Source organism: Canis aureus, chromosome X (genome assembly GCF_053574225.1).
Source record: "Canis aureus isolate CA01 chromosome X, VMU_Caureus_v.1.0, whole genome shotgun sequence".
Taxonomy (NCBI): Eukaryota; Metazoa; Chordata; class Mammalia; order Carnivora; family Canidae; genus Canis; species Canis aureus.
Genome location: NC_135649.1, coordinates 43695001 through 43720812, shown reverse-complemented (window position 1 = coordinate 43720812; position 25812 = coordinate 43695001). Strand labels below are relative to the sequence as shown.

Here is a 25812-nt window from a genome sequence, read left to right as displayed (position 1 = left end):
AATTTTCTCTAAGTTCATATTACAGTACCAAATAGGAGGTTGGCTTATCATTTTGCCATGCTGCACATCCTGTGTCTCTATGCCAAACAGCACCCATGTCCAAGTGTGAAAGCTAGCCTTTTCTTCAATTTACACATATATTATATTCACTTGTGGCATTTGTGTGTGTGTGTGTGTGTGTGTGCGTGTGTGATAGATTTTACTGAAAGGGAAGGGAGGATTTATTTGCAGCATTACAGATAATTTTAAATTAACAATATCTCACCACCTGGGATTTTTTTCCATTTGGCCAGTTCCCTCACAAAGAGAGACCGTCCTTTATTGATTCTTTCTCACCTTTCCCTAACCTCTTAGATTTCCTCCTAAACCCCAAAGTCACTTCTTGTATTATTATTGAGGCAAAATTGGTATATAACATTGATTTTTAGGTGCATAACACAATTTGACATCTGTATGCACTGCAAAATGATCACTAACGAAAGTCTAGTTACCGTCCATCACCATTCACTTGACCCCCTTTACCCATCTTGCCTAACCCCTTCTACTCTGATGACCATAAGTGTGTTCTTTGTATCGATTAGTTTGTTTTTATATTATTTTGTTTGCTTTTTTTTAGATTCCATATCTGAGTGAGCTCTTAGGGTATTTGTCTTTCTCTGCCTAACTTATTTCACTTATCATAATGTTCTCAAGGTCCATCCATGTTATCACAAGTGGCAAGATTTCATTCTTTATGGATGAATAGTATTCCTCTATGTCTATATGTGTCTGTGTGTACCACTTATTCTTCATCCATTCATCTACTGATAGACATTTAGGTTGTTTCCATATCTTGGCTATTGTAAATAAGGTGGCAATGAAGATAGGGATGCATGTATCTTTTTGAATTAATGATTTTGTATTCTTTTCAGAAAGACCCAGAAATGGAACAGCTAGATCATATGATAGATCTATTCTTAATTTTTTAAAAAAGATTTTATTTATTTTATTTTAGAGAGGGGAGGGCAGAATGAGAGGTAAAGAGAAAATCTCAAGCAGACCATGAGCTAAGTGGAGTCTGACACAGAGCTCAATCTCACAGTCCTGAGATCCTGACCTGAGCCAAAACCAAGAGTTAGGTGCTCAACTGACTGAGCCATCCACGTGCCCCTATTTTTAATTTTTTGAGGAACCTCCATACTGTTTTTCTAGTGGCTGTACCAACTTACATTCCCGCGTCCTATCCAACATTTGTTATTTCTTATCTTTTTGGTAATAGCTATTCTAAGAGGTGTGAGGTGGTATTTCATTGTGCTTTGATTTGCATTTTCCTAATAATTAGTGATGTTGAATGTCTTTTCATGTGCCTATTGGCCATCTTTATGTCTTCTTTGGAAAAATGTCTATTTAGACCCTCTGGCCCCTTATTAAATTGGATTGTTTGAGTTTTTTATTGTGGAATTGTAAGAGTTTTTTTTCTTTATTTTGGCTATTAACTCCTTATTGGATATGTGATTTGCAAATATCTTCTCCCATTGAGTAGGTTGCCTTTTCATTTTCATGGTAGTTTCCTTTGCTGTGCAGAAGCTTTGTAGTTTGATGTAGTCCCATTGGTTTATTTTTGCTTTTGTTTTCCTTGCCTTTGGAATCAGATCCATAAAAATGTCACTAAGACCCATGTCAAGGAGTTTACTGCCTATGTTTTCTTCTAGGAATTTTACAGTTTCAGGTCTTACATTCAAATGTTTAATCTATTTTAATTTCTGTGTATGGTGTAAGATAATGGTCTAGTTTTTATTCTTTTGCATATGGTTGTCGAATTTTCCTAGCACCATTTATTGAAGAGACCATCCTTTCTCCATTGTATATTCTTGGCTCCTTTGTCATAATTTGTCTGTATACGTGTGGATTTGTTTCTAAGCTCTAAATTCTGTTCTATTGATCTGTGTCTGTCATTATGCCAATACCATACTGTTTTAATTACTATACAGCTTTGTAATATAGTTTTAAATCTTGGAGCATGATACCTCCAGGTTTGTTGTTCTGTCTCGGGATTGCCCTGGCTGTTTGGGACCTTTTGTGGTTCCATACAAACTTTAGAATTATTCTAGTTCTGTGAAAAATGCCATTGGAATTTTGGTAGGGATTGCATGGAATCTGTAGATTGCTTTGGATAGTATGATCATTTTAGCAATATTAATTCTTCCAATCCATGAGCATGAGATATCTTTCCTTTTATTTGTGTCTTATTCAACTTCTTTCATCTTACAGTTTTCAGTGTACAAGTTTTTCACCTGCTTGGTTAAGTTTATTCATAGCTATTTTATTATTATTGATGTAATTGTAAATGGGATTGCTTTCTTAATTTCTCTTTATGATAGTTCATTATTAATATAACAGATCTCTGTATATTGATTTTGCATTTTACAACTTTATTGAATTCATTTATTATAACAGTTTTTGATGGAAACTTCAGAGTTTTATATAGACAGAATCATGTCATCTATGGTTTTACTTCTTCCTTTCCTATTTGGATGCATCTTATTCCATTTTCTTACCTTATTGCTATGGCTAGGACATCCAATACTATGTTGAATAAAAGTGACAGGAGTGGGCATCCTTGCCTTGTTCCTGATTTTAGAAGAAAAGTTTTTGTTTTTTTCACCATTAAATATGATGTTAGCTCTGTGTTTGTCATAAATGACCTTTATTATATTGAGGTACATTCCTTCTATACCCACTTTGTGGAGAGTTTTTATCATAAATAGAAGTTGAATTTTGTCAGTACTTTTTCTGCATCCACTGAGATAATAATAGGATTTTTATCCTTTATTTTATTTTTTAAAGATTTTATTTATTTAGTTGAGAGAGCACAGGTGGAGGGGAGGGGCAGACAGAGGGAGAGGGAGAAACAGACTCCCCACTGAGCAGGGAGCCCAATATGGAGCTTGATCCTAGTACCCCAAAATCATGACCTGGGCCAAAGGCAGATCTTAACTGACTGAGCCACCCAGGTGCCCCTATCCTTCATTTTATTAGTGTGGTATATTGGGTTGATTGATTTGCAGATATTGAGCCATCCTTGTACCCCTGAAATAAGTCCTACTTGATTGTGCTTCATGATCCTTTTAATGTATTATTGAATTCAGTTTGCTAATATTTTGTTGAGGAGTTTTGCATCTGTGTTTATCAGAGATATTGGCCTATAATTTTCTGTGTGGTGTCCTTGCCTGGCTTTGGTATCAGGGTAATGCTGGCCTTATCAAATGAGTTTGGAAATGTTCCTTCCTCTTCAATAATTGGAAGAGTTTGAGAAGCACAGGTGTTAAATATCCTTTGGATGTTTGATTGAATTCACCAGTGAAACCATCTGGTCCTGGGCTTTGGTTTGTTGGGAGGTTTTTCATTACTGATTTAATCTCCTTAGTAGAAATTGGTCTATTCAGATATTCTATTTCTTAATAATCATACTTGGAAGGTGGTGTGTTACTTGGAATTTATTCATTTCTTCTAGGTTGTCCAACTTGTTAGCATATAATTGTAGTAGTTTCTTATGATATTTGTATTTGTGTGGTATCAGTTGTAAATTCTCTTTCATTTCTGATTTTGTTTACTTGAGCCCTCTTTTTTCTTGGTTAGTGTAGCTAAATGTTTATCAAATTTGTGTATCTTTTCAGAGAACTAGCTTTCCATTTTATTGATCTTTTCTATCTTTTTAGTCTCTGTTTCATTTATTTCCACTGTATCTTTATTATTTCTTTAAGATGTAAAGTCATATTGTTTATTTGAGGTTTTTCTTGTTTTTTGGGGCAGGCCTATATTACTATGAATTTCCTTAGAACAGCTTTTGTTGCATCACACAGGTTTTTGTATGTTGTATTTCTATTTTCATTTGTCTCTAGGTATTTTTTTATTTCTTTTTTTTTGTCAGTGACTCATTGGTTGTTCAGTAGCATGTTACATTTCTACATTTTTTGTGTCTTTTTACACTTTTCTTTGATTTCTAGTTTTTATACCCTCATGGTTGGAAAAGATGCTTGATGTGATTTCAGTCTTCTTGAATTTAAGACTTTTTTTGTGCTGTAACATGTAATCTATCCTGGAGACTATTTTATATGCACTTGAGAAGAATGTGTATTCTGCATTTGGATGGGATGTTCTATATATATATCTATCAACCCCATATGATCTAATGTGTTGTTTAAGGCTGATGTTTCCTTACTGATTTTCTGTCTGGATGATTTATCTTGATGTAAATGGAATGTTAAAGTCCCCTACTATTATTTTATTGCTGTCAATTTCTCCCTTCAGGTCTGTTAATATTTGCTTTATATGTGCTGGTGCTCCTCACCCATATATGTATATGGGTACATATATATTTGTAAATGTTTTATCTTCTAGCTGGATTGACTCCTTTATCATTATGTAATGCCTTTCTTTGTCCTTTATTACAGTCTTTGTTTTCATCTGATATGAGTATAGCTATACCATCTTTATTTTTGTTTCCATTTACATAGAATATGTTTATCCCTTCACTTTCAGCCTCTGTGTCTTTACTTTCAAAGTCTCTTGTAGGCAGCATAACGTTGGGTCTTTTTTGATCCATTCACTCACTCTGTGCCTTTTGATTTGGAGAATCTAGTCCATTTACATTTAAAGTAATTTTTATTTTATTTATTTATTTATGTGTTTGTTTCTTTGTATTTTTTTATAGGAGTTCGATTTACCAACATATAGTATAACACCCAGTGCTCATCCCATCAAGTGCCCCCCTCAGTGCCCATCACACAGTCACCCCATCTCCCCACCCACATTCCCTTCCACTAACCCTTGTTCGTTTCCCAGAGTTTGGTGTCTCTCATTTTCTGTCACCCTCTCTGATATTTCCAACTCATTTTCTCTCCTTTCCCCTTTAATCCCTTTCACTATTTTTTATATTCCCTGAATGAATGAAACCATATAATGTTTGTCCTTCTCTGATTGACTTACTTCACTCAGCATAATACCCTCCAGTTCTATCTACGTTGAAGCAAATGGTGGGTATTTGTTGTTCCTAATGGCTGAATAATATTCCATTGTGTATATATATATATATACCACATCTTCTCATTTAAAGTAATTATTGATAGGTGTGTACTTACTGCCATTTTGTTACTTGTTTTCTGGAGTTTTTGGTAGTTTCTTCTCTTCCTTTCTTCTCTTTCTCTTCCTTTGTGTTTTTTTTTTTAAGATTTTATTTATTCATTCATGAGAGACACACAGAGGAAAAGACATAGGCAGAGGGAGAAGCAGGCTCCCTCCAGGGAGCCCAATGCAGGACTCAATCCCTGGACCAGGGATCACATCGTGAGCTGAAAGGCAGATGCTCAACTGCCTGAACCACCCAGGCATCCCTTCCTTTGTGGTTCAATGGGTTTCTTTAGTGTTACGTTTATATTTCTTTCTTATTTTGTGTATTTACTAAAGTTTTTGCCTTGTGGTTACCATGATGCTTACATATAATATGTATGTAATGATTGATTTCAAATTGATAAGAGCTTAAATTTGAACACATTCCAAAACATTTTTGTCCCACCCACATTTTATCTTTAATATCACATTTTATATTGTTCTGTTTTATGCAGCCCTTAAATAATTGACTATAATAATTATTTACTTACTACTTATTAATAATTGTAGTAATTATTATAGTACTATATAGTTTTAGTTAAATTTACTACTAATGGCTATTAATTAATCTTGCACTTTCTTTATAAGTGATTAATCTACTATCTTTACTATATATTTACCTTTACCAGTGCAGTTTTTATTTTTGCAAATTTTCCATTTCTTAGAAGGCTGAATTAATGGTCATGAATGTGTTCAGTTTTTTACTTATCTGGAAAACTCTTTAATCTCCCCTTCAATTCTGAATGATGACATTGCTGGATAGAGAATTCTTGTTTGGAAATTTTTTTTACTTCCAGCACTTAAATATGTCATACCACTCCTGTCTGGCTTGAAAGTTTCTGGTAAAAAAATTTCCTGGTAGACTTACAGGATTTCCCCTGTAAGTAGCAAACTGTTTTTCTCTTGGTGCTCTTAAGATTGTCTGTTTAACTTTTACCATTTGAATTATAGTGTTTCTTGGCGTGGATCTCTTTGGGTTCCTCTTATTTGCAATTCCTTGGGGTTTCTGGACCTTGTTCTTTCATTTGGAACATAGTCCTCTCATTTTGCCTGAAGCTCTGCATTTATTTCTATGTATTAGGTAAATCAGTTCCCTCTGCAAACCTCGAAGGAACAGCCTTGTGTAAGAGATGTCCCATAGAGCTCAGAAGTGCTATGACCTTGGGCCACACCTGCACCAGCCCCTCAAAGGATGACCCCTCTGTGAACTGTGCATTACTGCCTGCTTTGGTGGGGCAATAGCTCTGGGGGTGGGTGAGCCCCCAGTGAGGTGTACCTTCTAGCACCAACAGGCTAGAGAAAGAGTTCGAAATTGTCACTGCCAGTACCAGCATCAACGACTTATAATGAATTATCAAAAATGGCACTTGTCTATGTTTCTGTCCCCTGATAGAGTCCCAACAAGTTTCTGGCCCTCTGGCAGACACTTCATACTGGTATCTTTTACACCGGGCCTGGTGGTGATTGAATCAGTACATGAGCCTTTTGAGAGGAGATTCTCTTCTTAAAATTCTGGAACTAATCCTAGTTGGTTTTCAAAGCCAAGCATTTTTGGGGCTTATCTTGCCTATGCAAGATATAGGGGAAGGGGTGCCTGATGTGAAGCACAAAACCCTTGTTTCTTAGGGGAAAGTTACATATTTTTGAGATCCCTCTCCATTGTGGATTGCTGTGTCTGGGGTGGGTTTTGTTTTATTTTATTTTTTTTGGTAAGACTATGTCTCTGCCTCTGTCACCCATTTTGATGGTGGGTTTTTTTTATCCTTTGTTGTGGAGGCTCTGTTTATCCAGTTTTCAGCTCTTTTTCAGCGGAAATTATTCTATATGTTGTACAACTAATTTGTTGTGTCTGTGGTGGGAGGTGAGTTCAGAATCTTCCTACGCCACCATCTTGAATCCCCCAACTAAACTTCTGATCCAATTGTGCATATTTTAGTCCTTATTTACAAAATGAGCCTTAGGCTTGCATTTTCATATCCAGACTGATGTAAATATATGTTCAGTGAAATAAGAAACGCTTACTACTTTCAGAATCTACCCTCATTAAAAGGCAGTAGTAGTTATAAACAGCAGTTTTTCTGCACTAATGCAAAATAACACTGTATGGATTGGTATTATCCCCAATTTATAGGTAAATAAATAAGTTCAACAATTTAATTACCTGTCCAGGATTATTTATTTAGTAAGTGGCAAACACAGATTTCAAAACTAGGTCCATTTGAATCCAAATCCTGTGGATTTTCTACCAAACAAGATACAATTCAAAAAAGAAATGAGGAAAGATGCATTTTAAGATTCTCAAAGGTTGAAAATAGGAAAATTGCATGGAAAATTCATAGCATCTGAATCTATTTGGGATAGTAGCTTTGTTATTATAGCCCAAGGGTACTATTTAATATTTAAGGTTGTAGGGAAACATAAGTGAAAAATTTTAGTTAATTTAAAAATTCTGCCTTATAGCAGATAAATGGGACATTCATTATGGTTAAATTAGATCGTTAAAAATTCATATATACATTGACTTGTACCTAATAAATATTTATTAATCCTCTCTAACTTTTTCATCCTATTCCTTTTAAAAATAGTTTTTTTCTAATACCTGCTATTTATATTACAGAGACAATTAAAGGCAGATGCTAAAAAAGCTATTGGAAGGCTTCAACTACGTACACTGAAACAAGGAGACAAGGTGCATTTATGACTTTTAAATGCTGTTTGTTTTAAAGCAATGCTACTAAATTATCATTGGAACTGAATTTTCTTCCAAAGTATGCTTTTCATTAGAATTTATAATTCTTACGACTTTTTTTTTTATCTATTTGATGCTGGAGGTAGACTGAAAAATGACCATTGGCCCCCATAGATATCTAGGTTTTAATCCCTAGAACCTGTAAATATTACCTTATATGGCAGAAAGGACCTTGCAGATGAAATTAAGTTAAGGATTTTGAGGTGTGGAGATTATCCTGGATTATCCAGGTGGGTCCTAAATATAATCGCATGTGATTGTTGTTAGAAGAAGAAAAAGGGAGATTTGACTGCAGTGCAGTAGAATATGTGGCAATGGAAGTAAGATATTATAATGATGCAAGAAAGGAGCCATGAGCCAAGGAATACAGACAGCCTCCAGAAGCTAGAAAAGGCAAGGAAAGGGATTCTTCCCTGAAGCTTACAGAAGGAACTGCCAACACATTGACTTTTAGACTTCTGATTTCTAGAACAACAAAAGAATGAATTTGTGTTATTTTAAGCCACTAAGTTATGGTCATTTTTTTACAGCAAAAACAGGAAACTAATATAATGCCTTATTGCAACTTTACTTAAACATCTGTTTGTAGATTTAGGACAGTTAAAAACTACCTTTGGTGTGTAAAGCATGTATCAAAAAAGAGCTACAGAAAATATTGAAATAAAAACTCCCATTTATAATAGCACTAGAACCATGAAATACTTAGGTATAAATCTTGCAAAATATGTACATGATCTGTTTCCTGAAAACTGCAAAACACTAATGAAAGAAATCAACGAAAACCTAGATAAGTGGAGGGATATGCCATGTTCATGGGTCAGAAGAGTCACTGTTATCAAGATGCCAAATCCCCCCCCAACTAATCCATAGATTCAGTGCAGTTCCAATCAAAATCCTAGTGAGATCTTTTGTATTTATTGACAGGTTGATGCTAAGTTTATATGGAAAATCAAAAGAACTAGAATAACCAAAACAATTTTTATAGTGAAGAACGAATTTGGATGAATCAACTTGCCTAATTTGCAGAATTATTTAAAAAATATAGTAGCCAGTATAGTGTGGTATTGGAGAAAGGCTAGAACTTTAGATCAATGGGACAGAAAAGAGTCCAGAAATAGACCCGCACATATATGATCAATTGATTTTTGACAAAGGCACGCAGGCAATTAAATGAAAAAGGGGTAGTCAATTATTGACTCTCCATATACAATGTTTGGGTATCCTTATGCAAAAAACATGAACCTCAAACAGCACTTCATACTGTCTGTAAAATTTAAGTTAAAATATATCACAGACCTAAATATAAAACCTAGAGCTATGAAATCCTTAGAAGAAACCTTTGGAGAAAAAAATATCATCACAACTTGGGTTAGGCAAAGATTACTTAGATGTGACAACAGAAACAAGCCTACTAAAGAAAACAATAGAAATTTGACTTTGTCAAAATTAAGAATTTTTGTTCTTTAACATGGTTAAGAGAATGAAAAGACAACCCACAGACTGGGAAAAAATATTTGCAAATCACATATCTGATAAGGGATGATATCTAGAATATATAAAGAACTCTCAAAGCTCAGTAGTAAGTAAGTAAACAAACAGCATAGTGAAAAGGGGGCCAAACAGGCACTTACCAAAGAAAATATATGGATGGCAAATAAAAGCAGATAAAAAGATGCTCAACGTCATTAGTCATTAGGGAAATGCAAATTAAAACCACAATGAGATACCACAGCATATTCTAAAATTGCTAAAACTAATACAACTGACAGTACCCAAGAGTTGGCCACATGTGGAACAACTGGAATTGTTATGCATTTGGCTGGTGAGAATGTAATGTATAGCCAGTTTTGAAAGCAATTTGGCAGTTCTTATGAAGTCAAAAATAACACTTTCCAAAGAACCCAGCAATCTCAACTAGATAGTTAACCTACAGGAAAAACTATGTTCACAGAAAAACTTGTACATAATTTTTCATTGCAGCTTTACTCATAATCAGCAAAAATTGTAAAGAACCCAAATGTCCTTCAAATGGTGGATGGATGCACAAACTATGGCACATCCACATCATGGAATAGTATTTAGCAATAAAAAAGGATGTGTTTTGGGCAGAGAGACCCTATTGATACACGTAACATAGATGAGTGTTAAATGTATTATGTTAAGTGAAAGAAGCCAAATTCAAAGGCAATATAATACATAACTCCATTTATATGACATTGGGGAGAAACAAAAAGTATAGGAACTGAAAACAGATCAGTGGTTGCCAGAGGGTGGGGGTGAGAGTAGGGATTAACTACAAAGGGGTATAGAGGAACTTGTTGGGGTAATAGAACTATCCTATATCTTGACTGTGGTGAGGACTGAGTGCATATTTGTTCACACTTGTGAAACTGTATACTAAAAACAGTGAATTTCACTGCTTGTGAATTATACCCTAATTTTTCTTAAATGAGAAAACATAGCTATAGAACTTATACAAACCTCATTTAAAGAAACGCTACCTGCTCCTCTTTGTACTGTTCCTCTTTTGGTTGACTTTATTCTTTTACCTTTTTTAAGTCTAAATTATATTCGAATTTCAGCTGTATAAGAGCATTATCAACTACAGTCACAATGTTTTACATTAGATCCTCAGACCTTATTCATATTATAGCCGAAAGTCTGTACACTTTTACCACCTACTCCCTGTTTCTCCCATCCTCCAGCCTCTGGCAACCACTTTTCTGCTCTCTGTTTCTATGAGTTTGAACTTTTTTTTTTTAAAGACTTCAGTTAAGTCTAAATAATTTTATGTTGCTTATTGAAAGAATCTATGCAATTTAAGTACATACATATTCTGATCTTGCTCTGTGGTTTAATGTATCTTTTCTTATCCATCAGAGTAATAATAACTATTTGTTCATAGGAGATTGGCCCTGATGGAGATAGTTGTGCTGTGTGTATTGAACTATATAAACCAAATGATTTGGTGCGCATCTTAACCTGCAAGTAAGTTTGATTTTATTTTATACCATTAATAAGAATATCTGGCTTATTGCAATGATTGTATTGAGGGAAACTATATTGAATGTTTCCAAATTGATGTAAAGAAAGGGTTTATTTTCATTTAAATACAGTTGAATGCTTTGGCATAAGGCTAATTATATAAAGTTTCTAGAATCTGGTACAATTTGGAAACTAGTTCCATATAAAACTGAGAACCTAGTCAGCACCATAGTTTAAATATATATTTTTTACTGGATTAATTAATTTAAAATCATTTTAACAGTCCTATTGAGTGAAAAAAAAATGAACTCAATGGGCACCTATTTGGAAGTCTTCATTCTTTAGTTTTATATTATCCCTCTCCTGGAAGTTCTTAATGCTCTTTAACAATTAAATAGTGATGTTCTTAGAACTTACCACGTGGCCTAAATTATCAGTATTATCTTGTACTTTGTACTTTGGTGTACTATATTATTGAGAATGACTAACTGTGCTATTTTTATAGTTAGGGAATGACAAGATAATAGAGATCTGAAATACCGAACAAAGTCTTAGGTCAGGTAACATCTTAGCCATTTTTGAAGCAATAAGTGTTGAAAATAGTTTTTTTTTTTTTTGAAGCTAAGGTAATGAGGTTTTTATATTTAAAAATGCTATACTATGAAATTTCCAGATCTTGTTTCTGTGGCTCCTTCATAGTGTTTATGCTGTAATAGTGTGTTTAAAAGAAAAAAGACATCTGTTAAAAAACTAAATAAAAATATAGAATAACCTGTTAGTATATTAGGTCAAGTGTTATTGCTATTTCACAACTGATAACCAAGTTATGTGCTTTTTTTTTTCATTAGCCATATTTTCCATAAGACATGTGTTGACCCATGGCTGTTAGAACACAGGACTTGCCCCATGTGCAAATGTGACATACTCAAAGCTTTGGGAATTGAGGTAAACATTGCTAAACCATTTATATGAAGGAACAAGTTATTTATGTACTTGGGCCTTCAGGAAAATAGCATCCTTAATTTTTAGCTATGTAATATGCTAGACTTGTGACTTATATCAAAAATTGGACCTATTTATATCATAATGACAGTAAGGTGCCATGTTGGATCACACCTCCATTTTCCTCCTTCTTTCCTTTTATTATTTGGTCAGTAACAACCATATAAATTACCAACTGATTTCTGATACCCCTTGCATTTTTGCTCTTACTATTGCACAGCAATCAAACTTGTAGTTAGATGAGCATCTGTATTTTGAATCAGTATAATAAATATTAAATTATATTTGGTAAATGATGTAAAACTTAACCTATTTTACATCACACCAACAACAGAAAGTCAAGCTCAACAAAATCTTCCTGATTTCAGGAGATACATAGATGATACTGATTCTCAAATACGCTAGGAGACCGCATAAGATGTAGTTCTTGTTAAATGTTTTGTTTCTTAATAATTTTAGACTTACAGAAAAGTGGCAAACACAATATAGAGAGTTCCCACTTAGTTTTTTTTACTATTGTTAACATTTTGCATTGCTGTGGTATGTTTGTCAAAAGAAAGAAACTGACATTGGGTTGTTACTATTAACTAAGTTTCAGACTTTATTTGAATTTTGCCAGCAACTGCCTTTTGAAAACTGCTGGAGGTGAACTTGAATCAGAGTGAATGTTTTTGGGGTTTTTTGTTTATTTTGAGTGCCTACCCTGTAGCAGGCATTGTATTATGAAGTGCTGGGATCACCCAGATGAACATCAGATGTGAAGGCAATCTGCCTGTAACATCTTTCACCACATCTTGGAACTAGTTACTCCCAATTGCGCTGGCTGGGACCAGCAAGAGATTTTTGTGATCATCAGAAGAAATGATAGGTTTAAAAGATTAAGAAGCATAGCTCTAATAAGTTACCTATGAAGATACTTTGTAATGATATGTCAGGGAAAAACATGTACTCTGAGAATCTTTTAATTTGTTCAAATGCTTTCCCAAGGTGGATGTTGAAGATGGATCAGTGTCTTTACAAGTCCCTGTTTCCAATGAGACATCAAATAGTGCCTCTTCTCATGAAGAGGATAATCGCAGTGAGACCGCATCATCTGGATATGCTTCTGTTCAGGGAGCAGATGAACCACCTTTGGAAGAACATGTGCAATCAGCAAGTAAGCATCACAATGAGGGGCAGTGAGTCCCCACAAATGATCCATTGTAGATCATATGCCCGGCAGAGTACTCCTGCTTTTTGTTGTTTGTTCCTTTCATTCATTAAACACATTCCATCACCCTTGTTCGTTTCCCAGAGTTAGGAGTCTCTCATGTTCTGTCTCCCTTTCTGATATTTCACACTCATTTTTTTCTCCTTTCCCCTTTACTCCCTTTCACTATTTTTTATATTCCCCAAATGAATGAGACCATATAATGTTTGTCCTTCTCCAATTGACTTATTTCACTCAGCACAATACCCTCCAGTTCCATCTACATTGAAGCAAATGGTGGGTATTTGTCGTTTCTAATGGCTGAGTAATATTCCATTGTATACATAGACGACATCTTCTTTATCCATTCATCTTTCGATGGACACCGAGGCTCCTTCCACAGTTTGGCTATTGTGGACATTGCTGCTATGAACATTGGGGTGCAGGTGTCCCGGCATTTCACTGCATCTGTATCTTTGGGGTAAATCCCCAACAGTGCAATTGCTGGGTCATAGGGCAAATCTATTTTTAACTCTTTGAGGAACCTCCACACAGTTTTCCAGAGTGGCTGCACCAGTTCCCATTCCCACCAGCAGTGCCAGAGGGTTCCCCTTTCCACATCCTCTCCAACATTTGTGGTTTCCTGCCTTGTTAATTTTCCCCATTCTCACTGGTGTGAGGCGGTATCTCATTGTGGTTTTGATTTGCATTTCCCTGATGGCAAGTGATGCAGAGCATTTTCTCATGTGCTTGTTGGCCATGTCTATGTCTTCCTCTGTGAGATTTCTGTTCACGTCTTTTGCCCATTTCATGATTGGATTGTTTGTTTCTTTGGTATTGAGTTTAATAAGTTCTTTATAGATCTGGGATACTAGTCCTTTATCTGATAGGTCATTTGCAAATATCTTCTCCCATTCTGTAGGTTGTCTTTTAGTTTTGTTGACTGTATCCTTTGGTGTACAAAAGCTTCTTATCTTGATGAAGTCCCAATAGTTCATTTTTGCTTTTGTTTCTTTTGCCTTCGTGGATGTATCTTGCAAGAAGTTACTGTGGCCGAGTTCAAAAAGGGTGTTGCCTGTGTTCTTCTCTAGGATTTTGATGGAATCTTGTCTCACATTTAGATCTTTTATCCATTTTGAGGTTATCTTTGTGTGTGGTGCAAGAGAGTGGTCTATTTTCATTCTTCTGCATGTGGATGTCCAATTTTCCCAGCACCATTTATTGAAGAGACTGTCTTTTTTCCAGTGGATAGTCTTTCCTCCTTTGTTGAATATTAGTTGACCATGAAGTTGAGGGTCCACTTCTGGATTCTCTGTTCTGTTCCATTGATCTATGTGTCTGTTTTTGTGCCAGTACCACACTGTCTTGATCACAGCTTTGTAGTACAACCTGAAATCCCGCATTGTGATGCCCCCACCTATGGTTTTCTTTTTCAATATTCCCCTGGCTATTCGGGGCCTATTCTGATTCCACACAAATCTTAAGATAATTTGTTCCAACTCTCTGAAGAAAGTCCATGGTATTTTGATAGGGATTTCATTAAATGTGTAAATTGCCCTGGGTAGCATTGACATTTTCACAATATTAATTCTTCCAATCCATGAGCATGGAATATTTTTCCATCTCTTTGTGTCTTCCTCAATTTCTTTCAGAAGTGTTCTGTAGTTTTTAGGGTATAGATCCTTTACCTCTTTGGTTAGGTTTATTCCTAGGTATCTTATGCTTTTGGGTGCAATTGTAAATGGATTGGGTGTTGGGCACTGAGGGGGGCACTTGATGGGATGAGCACTGGGTGTTATGGTATATGTTGGCAAATTGAACTCCTATTAAAAAATATGTAAAAAAATAATAAAGTTACCTGAATTCACACACACACACACACACACACACACTCCAGATTTTTTGTAGTAACAAAGATGTAGTGCAGGACACATCCCTGCCTTAACTTAATATGCACATATTCAGGTGTATCTGAAACAGATGAAATGCATCAGGAGTGGGGGTTATTCACAAAATAAAAAGGTTTTTTATGGGATAGCTTCTCTGTGATGCATTTAAGTATTGGTTATTAGCTTATAGAGGCTGAGGAGAAACTTTAGAAGCCATTGTTTATTATAGAGCAATCAAAAACTAAGATAAAGGAGTCACGAAGTGATTTTATACACAACTTCTTAGGAACCCATCTTTTGCACAGATCAGAAACTGTGTAAGAATATGTGCTGCTACCTGTTGGTTATTTACCATGAAATGAACAAACTATGGAAACAAAATTGAATATATTATTTTCAAACTTCATGTGAGTCAGTATTGTAACTTAGTAAGTCATACCAGTGGAAAACTTTCAGGGAGTTCAGTTCCTTTTTTCCTCAGAGAAAACCTGCATACAAAACTTAGTTTCCTTTTCTTTGACTTTGACCTTTTTCATGGTTTTTGTTGATTTGATGGTTTTCTCTCAATCCTTATTTTGAAATAACCTAATCCTGGCATACAAGTAGAAGAAAACTAAATGTTAAGATGACTTGTGGGAAGGGCACCTGGGTAGTTCACTTGGTTGGGCATTTGCCTTCAGCTCAGGTCATGATCCCGGGGTCCTGGGATCGAGCCTGGAGTCAGGCCCCCTGCTCAGCAGGGAGTCTGCCTCTCCCTTTGCCCCTCACCCAACTTGTTCTGTCTCAACTAAATAAATGAAATCTTTTTTAAAAAATATGACTTGTGAGAGTTTCAGCTTTCTATTGACATAAACCTTTATCCTCAGTAGGCTTATCAGTGCCATACACATCATTCCTGAAAATGTCACAAGGAGTTCTATCATGCAAATGTACACTTTGTATTTCTTGTAATCTAATCTTCAGACATTTCCTGGAGTACAAAGTAGTCATAAGAATATTTAATAATCTGTGGGTTATTCTGCATACAATAGAGAATCATTGTCTATTTGCCCTAGGTGATTTTTTTGTTTGTTTGTTTCCGTAACTGTGTGGTGATAGAATTCAGTGATGACAAAGGATAAAGTGTACAGGACAATTCAGTTTATTGCTAGCTTATTAAAAAAAAGTTCTAATCTACTTTTTTGTGTGTTCTGTTGTTATTGTGAGGCATGGTAGTAAGCAGAACAGTTTTTGCAGAGAATTTGACAAGCAAATGAAATGATGATCCAAATTCCTTGCTCTGTATTGAATGGATGAATGATAGTAACACCCATTTAGGTGCCTCACACGAGAAACTAGGGAGATCCCTAGATTCTTCCCTCTCTTTCTTACTAATTAAGCATCTCTTTTCTTTAATCCATCCCTTAATTCTCAACCTTAATTCCACAGTCATGGTTTGAACCACTATTTTCTTTCTGCTCATTCCTTCCACTTTTCTTCGCCCAAGAAATTGAAGAAGCCTGGTTTAATTCCTGTTTCTCCTTTAAAACTTAACCTCCTTTGGGATCCCTGGGTGGCGCAGCGGTTTGGCGACTGCCTTTGGCCCAGGGCGCGATCCTGGAGACCCGGGATCGAATCCCACGTCGGGCTCCCGGTGCATGGAGCCTGCTTCTCCCTCTGCCTATGTCTCTGCCTCTCCTCTTTGACTATCATAAATAAATTTTAAAAAAATAAAAAAAAACTTAACCTCCTTTGAAAAGACTCCCTTGGCTAACATTCCTTTGGATAGGAATAGTGTCTTATTACTATTGTATACCCAGCACCTAGAACAGTGTGCCACATAGTAGATGCTCAAATAAATGTTGAATCAATGACCATGTAGAGTAGATTTAATTTTATCTATGATTATGTATTAAGAGTTTGAGTGTCTTGGCTATTAGCTATTGATTATTGCAGTGGTAGTTGATTTAAATAACTTTGTGAACATATAGTTGATTAGTTCATGTCGGCTTGTCCCATCATTACAGTAAGTTGTGTTAGAGCACTGGTTTTAAAACTTACACATGCATCAAATCACCTGGAGAGCTTGTTAAAATGAATGGGCTGCCAACAGTTTTTGACTCAGTAGGTTTGGAGTCGGGCCAGAGATTTTTTGTCTCTAGTAAGTTCCTAGGTGGTACCGTTGCTGCTGGTCCTGGGACTACATTTTGAGAACCACTAAATAAGAGCCATAGTTCTTAACACTAGTTGCACATTAAAATCACTCAGAGAAATTTTAAACATTGCTGATGCCTGGACTCTACCCCAGAATGGTTAGAATCACAATCCATGAGGAGTGGGGCCCAAGCATAGGTATTTTTTTTATTTTAATTTTGATATAATTTCAGGCTGACTAAAAATCTCAAAAACAGAATAATGCCCATATACCCTTCACTCGACTTCTCTAAATGTTAACATCTTATATAACCATATATAATTATTAACACCAGGAAATTAACTGATAAAATGTTATTAACCAAATGACAGATCTTACTCAAATTTCACCAGTTGACCCACTAGGGTCCTTTTTCTATTCCAGGGTCCCACATTGTATTTCCCTTTTACTCTTTTTTTTCCAGATTTATTGAGATATATTTGACATAAAATTGTGTAAATGTAAGTTGTACAACATGATTTGATACACCTATATATTGCAAAATGATTAGCACAGTAAGGTTAGTTAATAAATTCACCACCTAATTACAAATTTTTGTTGTGTATGTGTGAGAATGTTTAAGATCTACTCTTAGCAACTTTCAAGTATATCCAAAATTCCACTACTGAGTATTTACCCAACGAAAATGAAAACAGTAATTTAAAAAGATATATGCACCGTTATATTTATTGCAACTTTATTTACAGTAGCCAAGATGTGGAAGCAATCTAAGTGTCCATCAATAGACAAAAGGATAAGGAAGATTTGATATATATAATCCAATGGAATATCACAAAGCCATAAAAAGGATGAGATCATGCCATTTGTAACAACATGGATGGACCTAGAGGGTATCATGCTAAGTGAAATCAGTCAGACTGAGAAAAACTAATAACATAATATTTCATTCATGTGGAATCTAAAAAAACAAAAAACAAACAAAAAGCATAATTAGGACTATAAATATAGAAAACAAAGTGATGGTTGCCAGAGGGGAGGGAGATGGATAAAATGGGTGAAGGAGAGTGGGAGGTGCAGGCTTCCAGTTATGGAATGAATAAGTCATGGGAATAAAAGGCACAGCATAAGGAATATAGTCAATGATATTGTAATAACATTATACCATTATACGGTGACAGATGGTTGCCACACTTAAGTATAGTATAATGTATAAACTTTAAGAAGTCTGTAATACAGTATTGTTAGCTGTAGTCACCATGCTGTACATTAGATACCCAGAACTTACTCATCTAATAACTGAGAGTGTGCCCTTTGATCAACATTTCCCCGTCCGCTCTCTCCTAGCCCCTGGCAACCGCAATTCTATTCTCTTTCTGAGTTTGGCCTTTTCTTTTTAAGACTCCACAGATAAGTGAGATCATGCAGTATTTGTCTTTTTTCTCTCTTGTGTCATTTAGCACAAAAATCTACCCATGTTGTTGCAAAATGGCAGGATTTCCTTCTTTCTCGTTGATGAATAATATTCCTGTGTGTCTATGACATTTTCTTTACCCATTCATCTGTCAACGGATATTTAGGATGTTTCCATATCTTGGCTATTGTGAATAATGCTACAGTAAACATGAGAGTGCAGATATCTCTTCAAGATAGTGATTTCATTTCCTTTGCATTTATATCCCAAACTGAAATTGCTGGGTCATGTGGTACTTGTACTTTTGATTTTTTTTTTTTTTAGGAACCTCCATACTGTCATTTATAGTGGCTATGCCCATTTATATTCCCACCAACAGTGCACTGGGGATCCTTTTTCTCCACGTCCTTGCCAACACTTACCTCTTGTCTTTTTGATAAGTAGCTATTCTAACAAGTGTAAGGTGATTGTGTTGTGTTTTTATTTGCATTTCTCTGATGATTAGTGATATTGATCATCTTTTCGTGTACCTGTTGGCCATGCGTATGTATTCTTTGAAAATATATCTAGGGACACCTGGGTGGCTCAGTGGTTGAGAGTCTGCTTTCAGCTCAGGGCATGATCCCGGGCTACTGGGATCGAGTTCGGCATTGGGTTCCCCATAGGGAACCTGCTTCTCCCTCTGCCTATGTCTCTTCCTCTCTCTCTATGTCTCTCATGAATAAATAAAATCTTTAAAAAGAAGAAAATATATCTATTTAGTTCCTCTATTTTTAATTGGATTTTTTGTTTTTTTGCTGCTGAGTTGTATGAGTTTCATATTTTGGATATTAATCTTTTATCTGATAAGCAAATATTGTCTCCCATTATGTAGGTTGCCTCTTCATTCTGTTGATTGTTTCTTTTGCTGTGCAAAACTTTTCAGTTTGATGTAGTCCCACTTGTTGATTCGTGCTTTGGTGTCCTATACAAAAAATCATTGCCTAGACCAATGTCAGAGAGCCTTTCTCCTATGTTTTTTTTCTAGGAATTTTATGTTTTCAGGTCTTGTTTGAGTCCTTCGTCCATTTAGAGTTCATTTCTGTGACTGGTGTAAGATAGGGGTCCATTTTCATTCTACCATATGTGAATATCCAGTTTACCCAACCCCACTTATTGAAAAGACTGTCTTTTCCCCATTGGGTGTTTTCTTGGCTCCCTTGTCAAGTATTAGGTGACTACATGTACATGGGTTTATTTTTGGGCGCTAAATTATGTGTCTATTTTTATGCCAGTATACTAGTTTTGGTTACTATAGCTTTGTAATATATTTTGAAATAAGGAAGTATGATAGCTCCAACTTTGTTCTTCTTTCACAGGATTGCTTTGGCTACCCAGGGTCTTTGCAGTTCCATATAAATTTTAGGATTTTTCTTTCTGTGAAAAATGCCATTGGAATTTTGATAGGGAATGCATTGAATCTATAGATGGCTTTGGGGTATATGAACACTTAAACAGTATTCTAATTCATCAACATAGAATATATTTCCATTTGTTTGTATTCAGTATCTTTCATCAGTGTCTTATAGTTTTACCTCCTTGGTTAAATTTATTCATACATATTTTATTGTTTTTTTAAAAGATTTTATTTATTTATTCATGAGGGATACAGAGAGAGGCAGAGGGAGAAGCAGGCTCCTCACAGGAAGCCCGATTCGGAACTCGATCCCGGACCCTGGGATCACGCCCTGAGCCAAAGACAGACGCTCAACCCCTGAGCCACCCAGGCGTCCCATACTTCATTGTTTTGATGCTATTATAACTGGAATCATTTTCTTTTTTTCTCTTTCAAATATTTCATTGTTAGTATATAGAAATGTGACTTGTTTTTGTATGTTGATTTTGTATCCTGCAACTCTACTGAATTCATGTATTCTAACAGTCTTTTGGTGGAGTCTTAATCATTTTCTTGACATATGGTCATGTCATGTAGAAATAATTTCACTTCTTTCTGATTTTGATGCCTTTTTTTTATTAATTGCTCTGGCTATGATTTCTAATACTATGTTGAATAGAAGTGGTGAGAGTTGAGTACCCTTGTCTTATTTCTGATTTTAGAGGAAAAGCTTTTAGCTTTTCACTGTTGAGCATGATATTAGCTGTGGGTTTGTCATAAATGGCCTTTATTATGTTTGAATATATTTCTTCACCCAATTTGTTGAGAGAGCCACATTGCTTTTAACGGTCATGTGTTTTTTATCTCCAATCTGTGATTGTTCTTTAGCCTTTCATAAAGTTGACACTGAAAATTATTGGTCAGTTATTTTGTAGAATGTCTCTCACTTTGAACTTATGCTGTTTCCCAATGATATAAGTTCATTGTCCATTATGTATTTCTGACAAGAATACCACAGAAATGATATTGTGTCTTTCTCTTCCTCATATAAGGAGGCATATGATGTTCATGTCTTATTACTGATGGTTTTTATTTTGCTTAGTTGGTTAAGATAGTGTCTGCCAAGCTTCTCCATTTAAAGTTACTATTTTTCCCTTTGTAATTATTATCTTATTGAGAGACACTTGGAGACTATGCAAATGTTCTGTCTCTCATGCTTTTACCCACTAATTTTAGCAATCTGTGCTTTTTCCTTGCAATAATTATTACTGAAATGTGTGCCAAATGGTAATTTTCTATTTCCATCCTTCTTTCTACGTTAATTAAGTTTATATGTTAAGGAATCATTATCCTCTTTCTGTTTATTTATTCAATTATTTATATATAATAGTATGGACTCACAGATATTTCATTTATTCTGTAGTCTTACTCTCATGATTTATTCATTGCTTAGATTGTCCTAGATTTGGTAATTTGGATCTCCATCAAGGTGGTTTCTGTGTTCTTTTAGCATTTGTTGTTTTTTTTTGAGCACTTCTTACTTTTCTGATACCACAAGATGTTCTAAGCCAGGGATTGGCAAACTTTTTCTGTAAAGGTCTGATAGTAAATATTTTAGGCTTTGAAGGCCATAAGAATCTGCTGCATTGGGAGGGGAGATGGTTGACTTACAACCTTTTAAAAATGTGAAAACCACTCTTAGCCATTGATTTGACTTGCAGGCTGTAGTTTGCTGACCCCTGGGCTACAAGGGGTTAATCTTGTACTCTCCTTGTACTAGCCCTAGAAGGAGCCATTGGAGGGGCGGTGGGGAGGGGGGCGGCTTTTTTGGAGAATGGTACTTCAAAACCAGGATCTGGGCACTAGGCATGATCATTGATTGCTATGGGGGTACCATTGCTGTTAGCCCTTTCAGTGAACAAAGCTAGGAAATATGTGCATGTACTCAGACAAATATACACACACATATCTATATACATCTATTTATCTATCTATCTATCTATCTATCTATCTATCTATCTATCATCTATCTGAAAAACCACGAGCTCAATACTGATATATCTAATTTTAGTCAAACACCACAGACTTTATTCTAGCCTTCCCTTTTCCTTATTTGTAACTCACAATTTCACTAACTAGTGTCCTTTCTGTTTTTAGCCTTATAGGATATAGTCAGAATACTGTTTTCCAAAATTACTTAGGTTAAGTGCTTTCCTTCCCCACTGTTTTCAGGATGGTTCTTTATTTCCTCTGTTATATAATTATGTTCATCTGTTACTGTTTGTACTCCATTCCGGGAACTCTGTCTACCTTCCTGTTTGTTTGTTTGTTTGTTTGTTTGTTTTTAAAGTCTATCTATGCATGTGGAAAAGCATAGGTAATATTTTAAAGCACCCAGGTGATTGAAATGTGAAGCCAGGCTTAAGGATGAAAAAGCAGCAGAAGACATAACTTTTGCTCTTAAGGAGGTTGAAGTAAGCACACATGTGAATCAAAGAAAAAATAATTGTAAATCAGTTTAATAAGATCATATATGCCTTATGTAAGACATAGCCTAAATCGTACAATTATTAAAGGAACAGGGAATGAGTATCATTATCAGAGTATGATAGGAAAGGAAAGGCTTTTTTAGATGTGAGTGTTGAATTTTGTCTTAGGAGAGGGGTGAAATCATCCTAAAATTGCCATTTCTTTTTAAAGATGAGAATCTACAGCTGGTAAACCATGAGGCAAGTTCCGTGGCAGTGGATGTTGTTCCTCATGTTGACAACCCAACCTTTGAAGAAGATGAAACTCCTGATCAAGAGACTGCTGTTCGAGAAATTAAATCCTAAAATCTGTGTCAATTAGAAAACTTGAAACTTTAGTAATAACAGAACTGCCAATCAGGGCATAGTTTACTATTAATGAACTGGATAAACTTAATTAAATGATACTGAAAGTGCTGAGATGACTAATATTATGCTATAGTTAAATTAAAATATTTAATCTATTAACTTTTTTCCACAAACTCATAATGTTTTTCATAGGCAAGTTTCCTCTCAATAGTGATAGAAACATTTTTAAAAATATAAAACTCTCTTCAAGTAGTCATGTTTTTAATTTATAACAATTTTCTTATAGACATGTTGCTTTTAAGATGTGGAATAGCTGTAATCACTTTATTTTATGATAGTATCTTAATTAAAAATACTACTATTTTAGCTTGGGCTATGTGTGTCAGGGTTTTTCTCCAGGTGCTTATATTGATCTGGAATTGTAATGTAAAAAGCAATGCAAACTTAGGCTAGTACTTCATGAAATGTCTCTTTAGGCTACATTAAGTTGATAGAACAAGATTAAAGCAAAATATTCATTTTAACAATTTCTTGTTTTTAAAATTAGGCTAAATGTACTTCATGTGAGTGTTGAGCATAGTTAATCAGAGAATATGGACTGGACTGGGTTGATTGGTATATTAATAACACCAATTTGATATAAGATTATAGACAAAAAGTTTCCTTATAAAAATGCTGTATAACTTTCTCAAAATTATATGATTTTCAAAAGCGGAGTATATAAATTAAAGTATTTGAAAATGATAATGATTAAGTCACACAAAAATTGCTAATTATCTTTATGTATGAATTAGTCTGCAGAAATTAGTCTGTAGAAAATGTTTTCCAAACAATATCAACTTTGAAAATTGAGTTTACATTTTACCTAAATGGGCTGAAATTACATTAGGTAAACTAAAATTCTGTCCATATAGCTATAAATTTTGTGAATGCATTTTCTTGGTGTTTGAAAAAGAATGGGGGGGGGAATTCCAGGTGCCTTAATATAAAGTTTGAAGCTTTCATCCACCAAAGTAAAATAGAGCTACTTAAAAATGCACTTTATTCGTATTCTGTGTGGCTTATCTTGGTTTTAAAGTTGTGTTTCCAGTGCAAATTCCAGCAGAATTTAGGCAAAAGCAGAACAGACATGTATTTTTGTTTGCTAAATGTAGAATGGACAAAACCATTGCATTCTTGTACACTGATTTGAAATGCTGTAAATATTTCCCGATTTGTATTGATTCTCTTTAAATATAAAATGTAAATAAAATATTCCAATAAAAGTTTGTGTCTGGTGTTTAGTCTAATTAGCCTATACTTGGGATCCCTGGGTGGGGCAGCGGTTTGGCGCCTGCCTTTGGCTCAGGGCGTGATCCTGGAGACCCAGGATCGAATCCCACGTCGGGCTCCCACTGCATGGAGCCTGCTTCTCCCTCTGCCTGTCTCTCTCTCTCTCTCTCTCTCTGTGTGACTATCGTAAATTAAAAAATAATAATAAAAATAAAAAAATAATTAGCCTATACTAACTTTTCATATATGCTCGGATTTGGGAAGGAAAAATGGTCATTGATATATTTGATGAATAAAAACTAAAACTTTAGTATATTTATTTACATATTACATAGAGAGGAATTGCTGTCATTGTAATATAACTGAGCTACCATGAACTATTTATTACTTATTTATTTTTCAAGTCAGTGAGGTAAATAATAAGGCTGACCACTGATAATTTTAGAAAAACACATTGATGCCAGTCCATCTTCATACTACCCAAGACATAAAATCATTTTATTACTTTAATACTTTTCCTTCAGTCTTCTCTTTGGCAGTATGTTTGTTGGGATGCTGTTAATGAGTTAAGTGCATCTCTTTTGTCAAACATGTTAAGAATAAACAGGCTTGGGATACCTCAGAGCCATGATTATCAAACCAGGGTACACATATGTCTTGGGTACACATGTCTTATGAGGCAATATGCAGGTGTACCTGTGTGATGCTCACAGTAAACTTGACCTATATTCTCATTTCTTGTTTTGTAGGGAGTTCTTTTGGGACAGAATTTATAATTTTAAAAATTTTCAACATCTGTATTGAAGTATAATTAACATACCAAAAATTGCCCATTATAAATGCACAGTTACACAATGTTTAGCAAATGTATAGAGTTGTGCAGCTGTCACCACAATCCAGTTTTAGAACATTCTATCATCCCCAAAAGTTCCCTCATACCCCTTTGCAGTCAATTTCTGCTCCCATTCCCAGCCTCAGGCAACCACCAGTCTACCTTCTCTATATAGATTTGCTTCTTCTGGACATTTCATATAAACGGAATACACTTGCTATATGGTTTTTTGTGACTGGCTTCTTCCACATAGCATCATATTTTCAAGGCTCATTCATGTTTGAAGCATGCATCAGCACTTCATTCCTTTTTATTGATGAATGAATGATATTCCATTGGATATATATTCCACGTTTGGTTATCCATCAGTTAATGAACACTTGGATTGTTCCTATTTTTTGTCCATTATGGATAATGCTGCTATGAATATGTACAAGTCTGTGTATACGTATGTTTTTTATTCTCTTCAGCATTTACAAAGGAGAATTCCATGTCATTTCTGAATTTTCTTCCTATTTTTTAAAGATTTATTTATTTATTCATGATAGACATAGAGAGAGGCAGAGACACAGGCAAAGGGAGAAGCAGGCTCCATGCCTGGAGCCAGACACGGGACATGATCCCGGGACTCCAGGATCGCACCCTGGGCCAAAGGCAGGCGCCAAACCGCTGAGCCACCCAGGGATCCCCTCTTCCTATTTCGATAACCAAAAAGCTAGTTTGAGCAACAGACTTTATTTTACTCTCACATAATAATCAAAATATAAACCGATTTGGGCAGCCCCCGTTGGCGCGTCTCCAACTTTTTTTTAAATTTTTATTTGTTTATCGTCACAGAGAGAGAGAGAGAGAGAGAGGCAGAGACATAGGCAGAGGGAGAAGCAGGCTCCATGCTCCGGGAGCCCGACGTGGGATTCGATCCCGGGTCTCCAGGATCGCGCCCTGGGCCAAAGGCAGGCGCCAAACCGCTGCGCCACCCAGGGATCCCA

General features: G+C 35.4%; 1 protein-coding gene across 3 annotated transcripts in view; it reads left to right on the top strand.

Moving 5' to 3' along the window:
* RNF128 (ring finger protein 128) overlaps positions 1-23984 on the top strand; it is a 116991-nt gene extending 93007 nt beyond the window's left edge. For 2 of the 3 annotated variants that reach the window (XM_077889855.1, XM_077889852.1), the window contains exons 3-7: positions 7766-7837; positions 10803-10885; positions 11731-11827; positions 12872-13040; positions 22583-23984. In XM_077889855.1, the coding sequence (XP_077745981.1) occupies positions 7766-7837; positions 10803-10885; positions 11731-11827; positions 12872-13040; positions 22583-22716 (555 nt within the window). In that variant the 3' untranslated portion in view covers positions 22717-23984. The remainder of the gene's footprint in view (positions 1-7765; positions 7838-10802; positions 10886-11730; positions 11828-12871; positions 13041-22582) is intronic. The other variant, XM_077889854.1, reaches the window with a different exon arrangement.
* The last annotated feature ends 1828 nt before the right edge of the window (positions 23985-25812 follow it).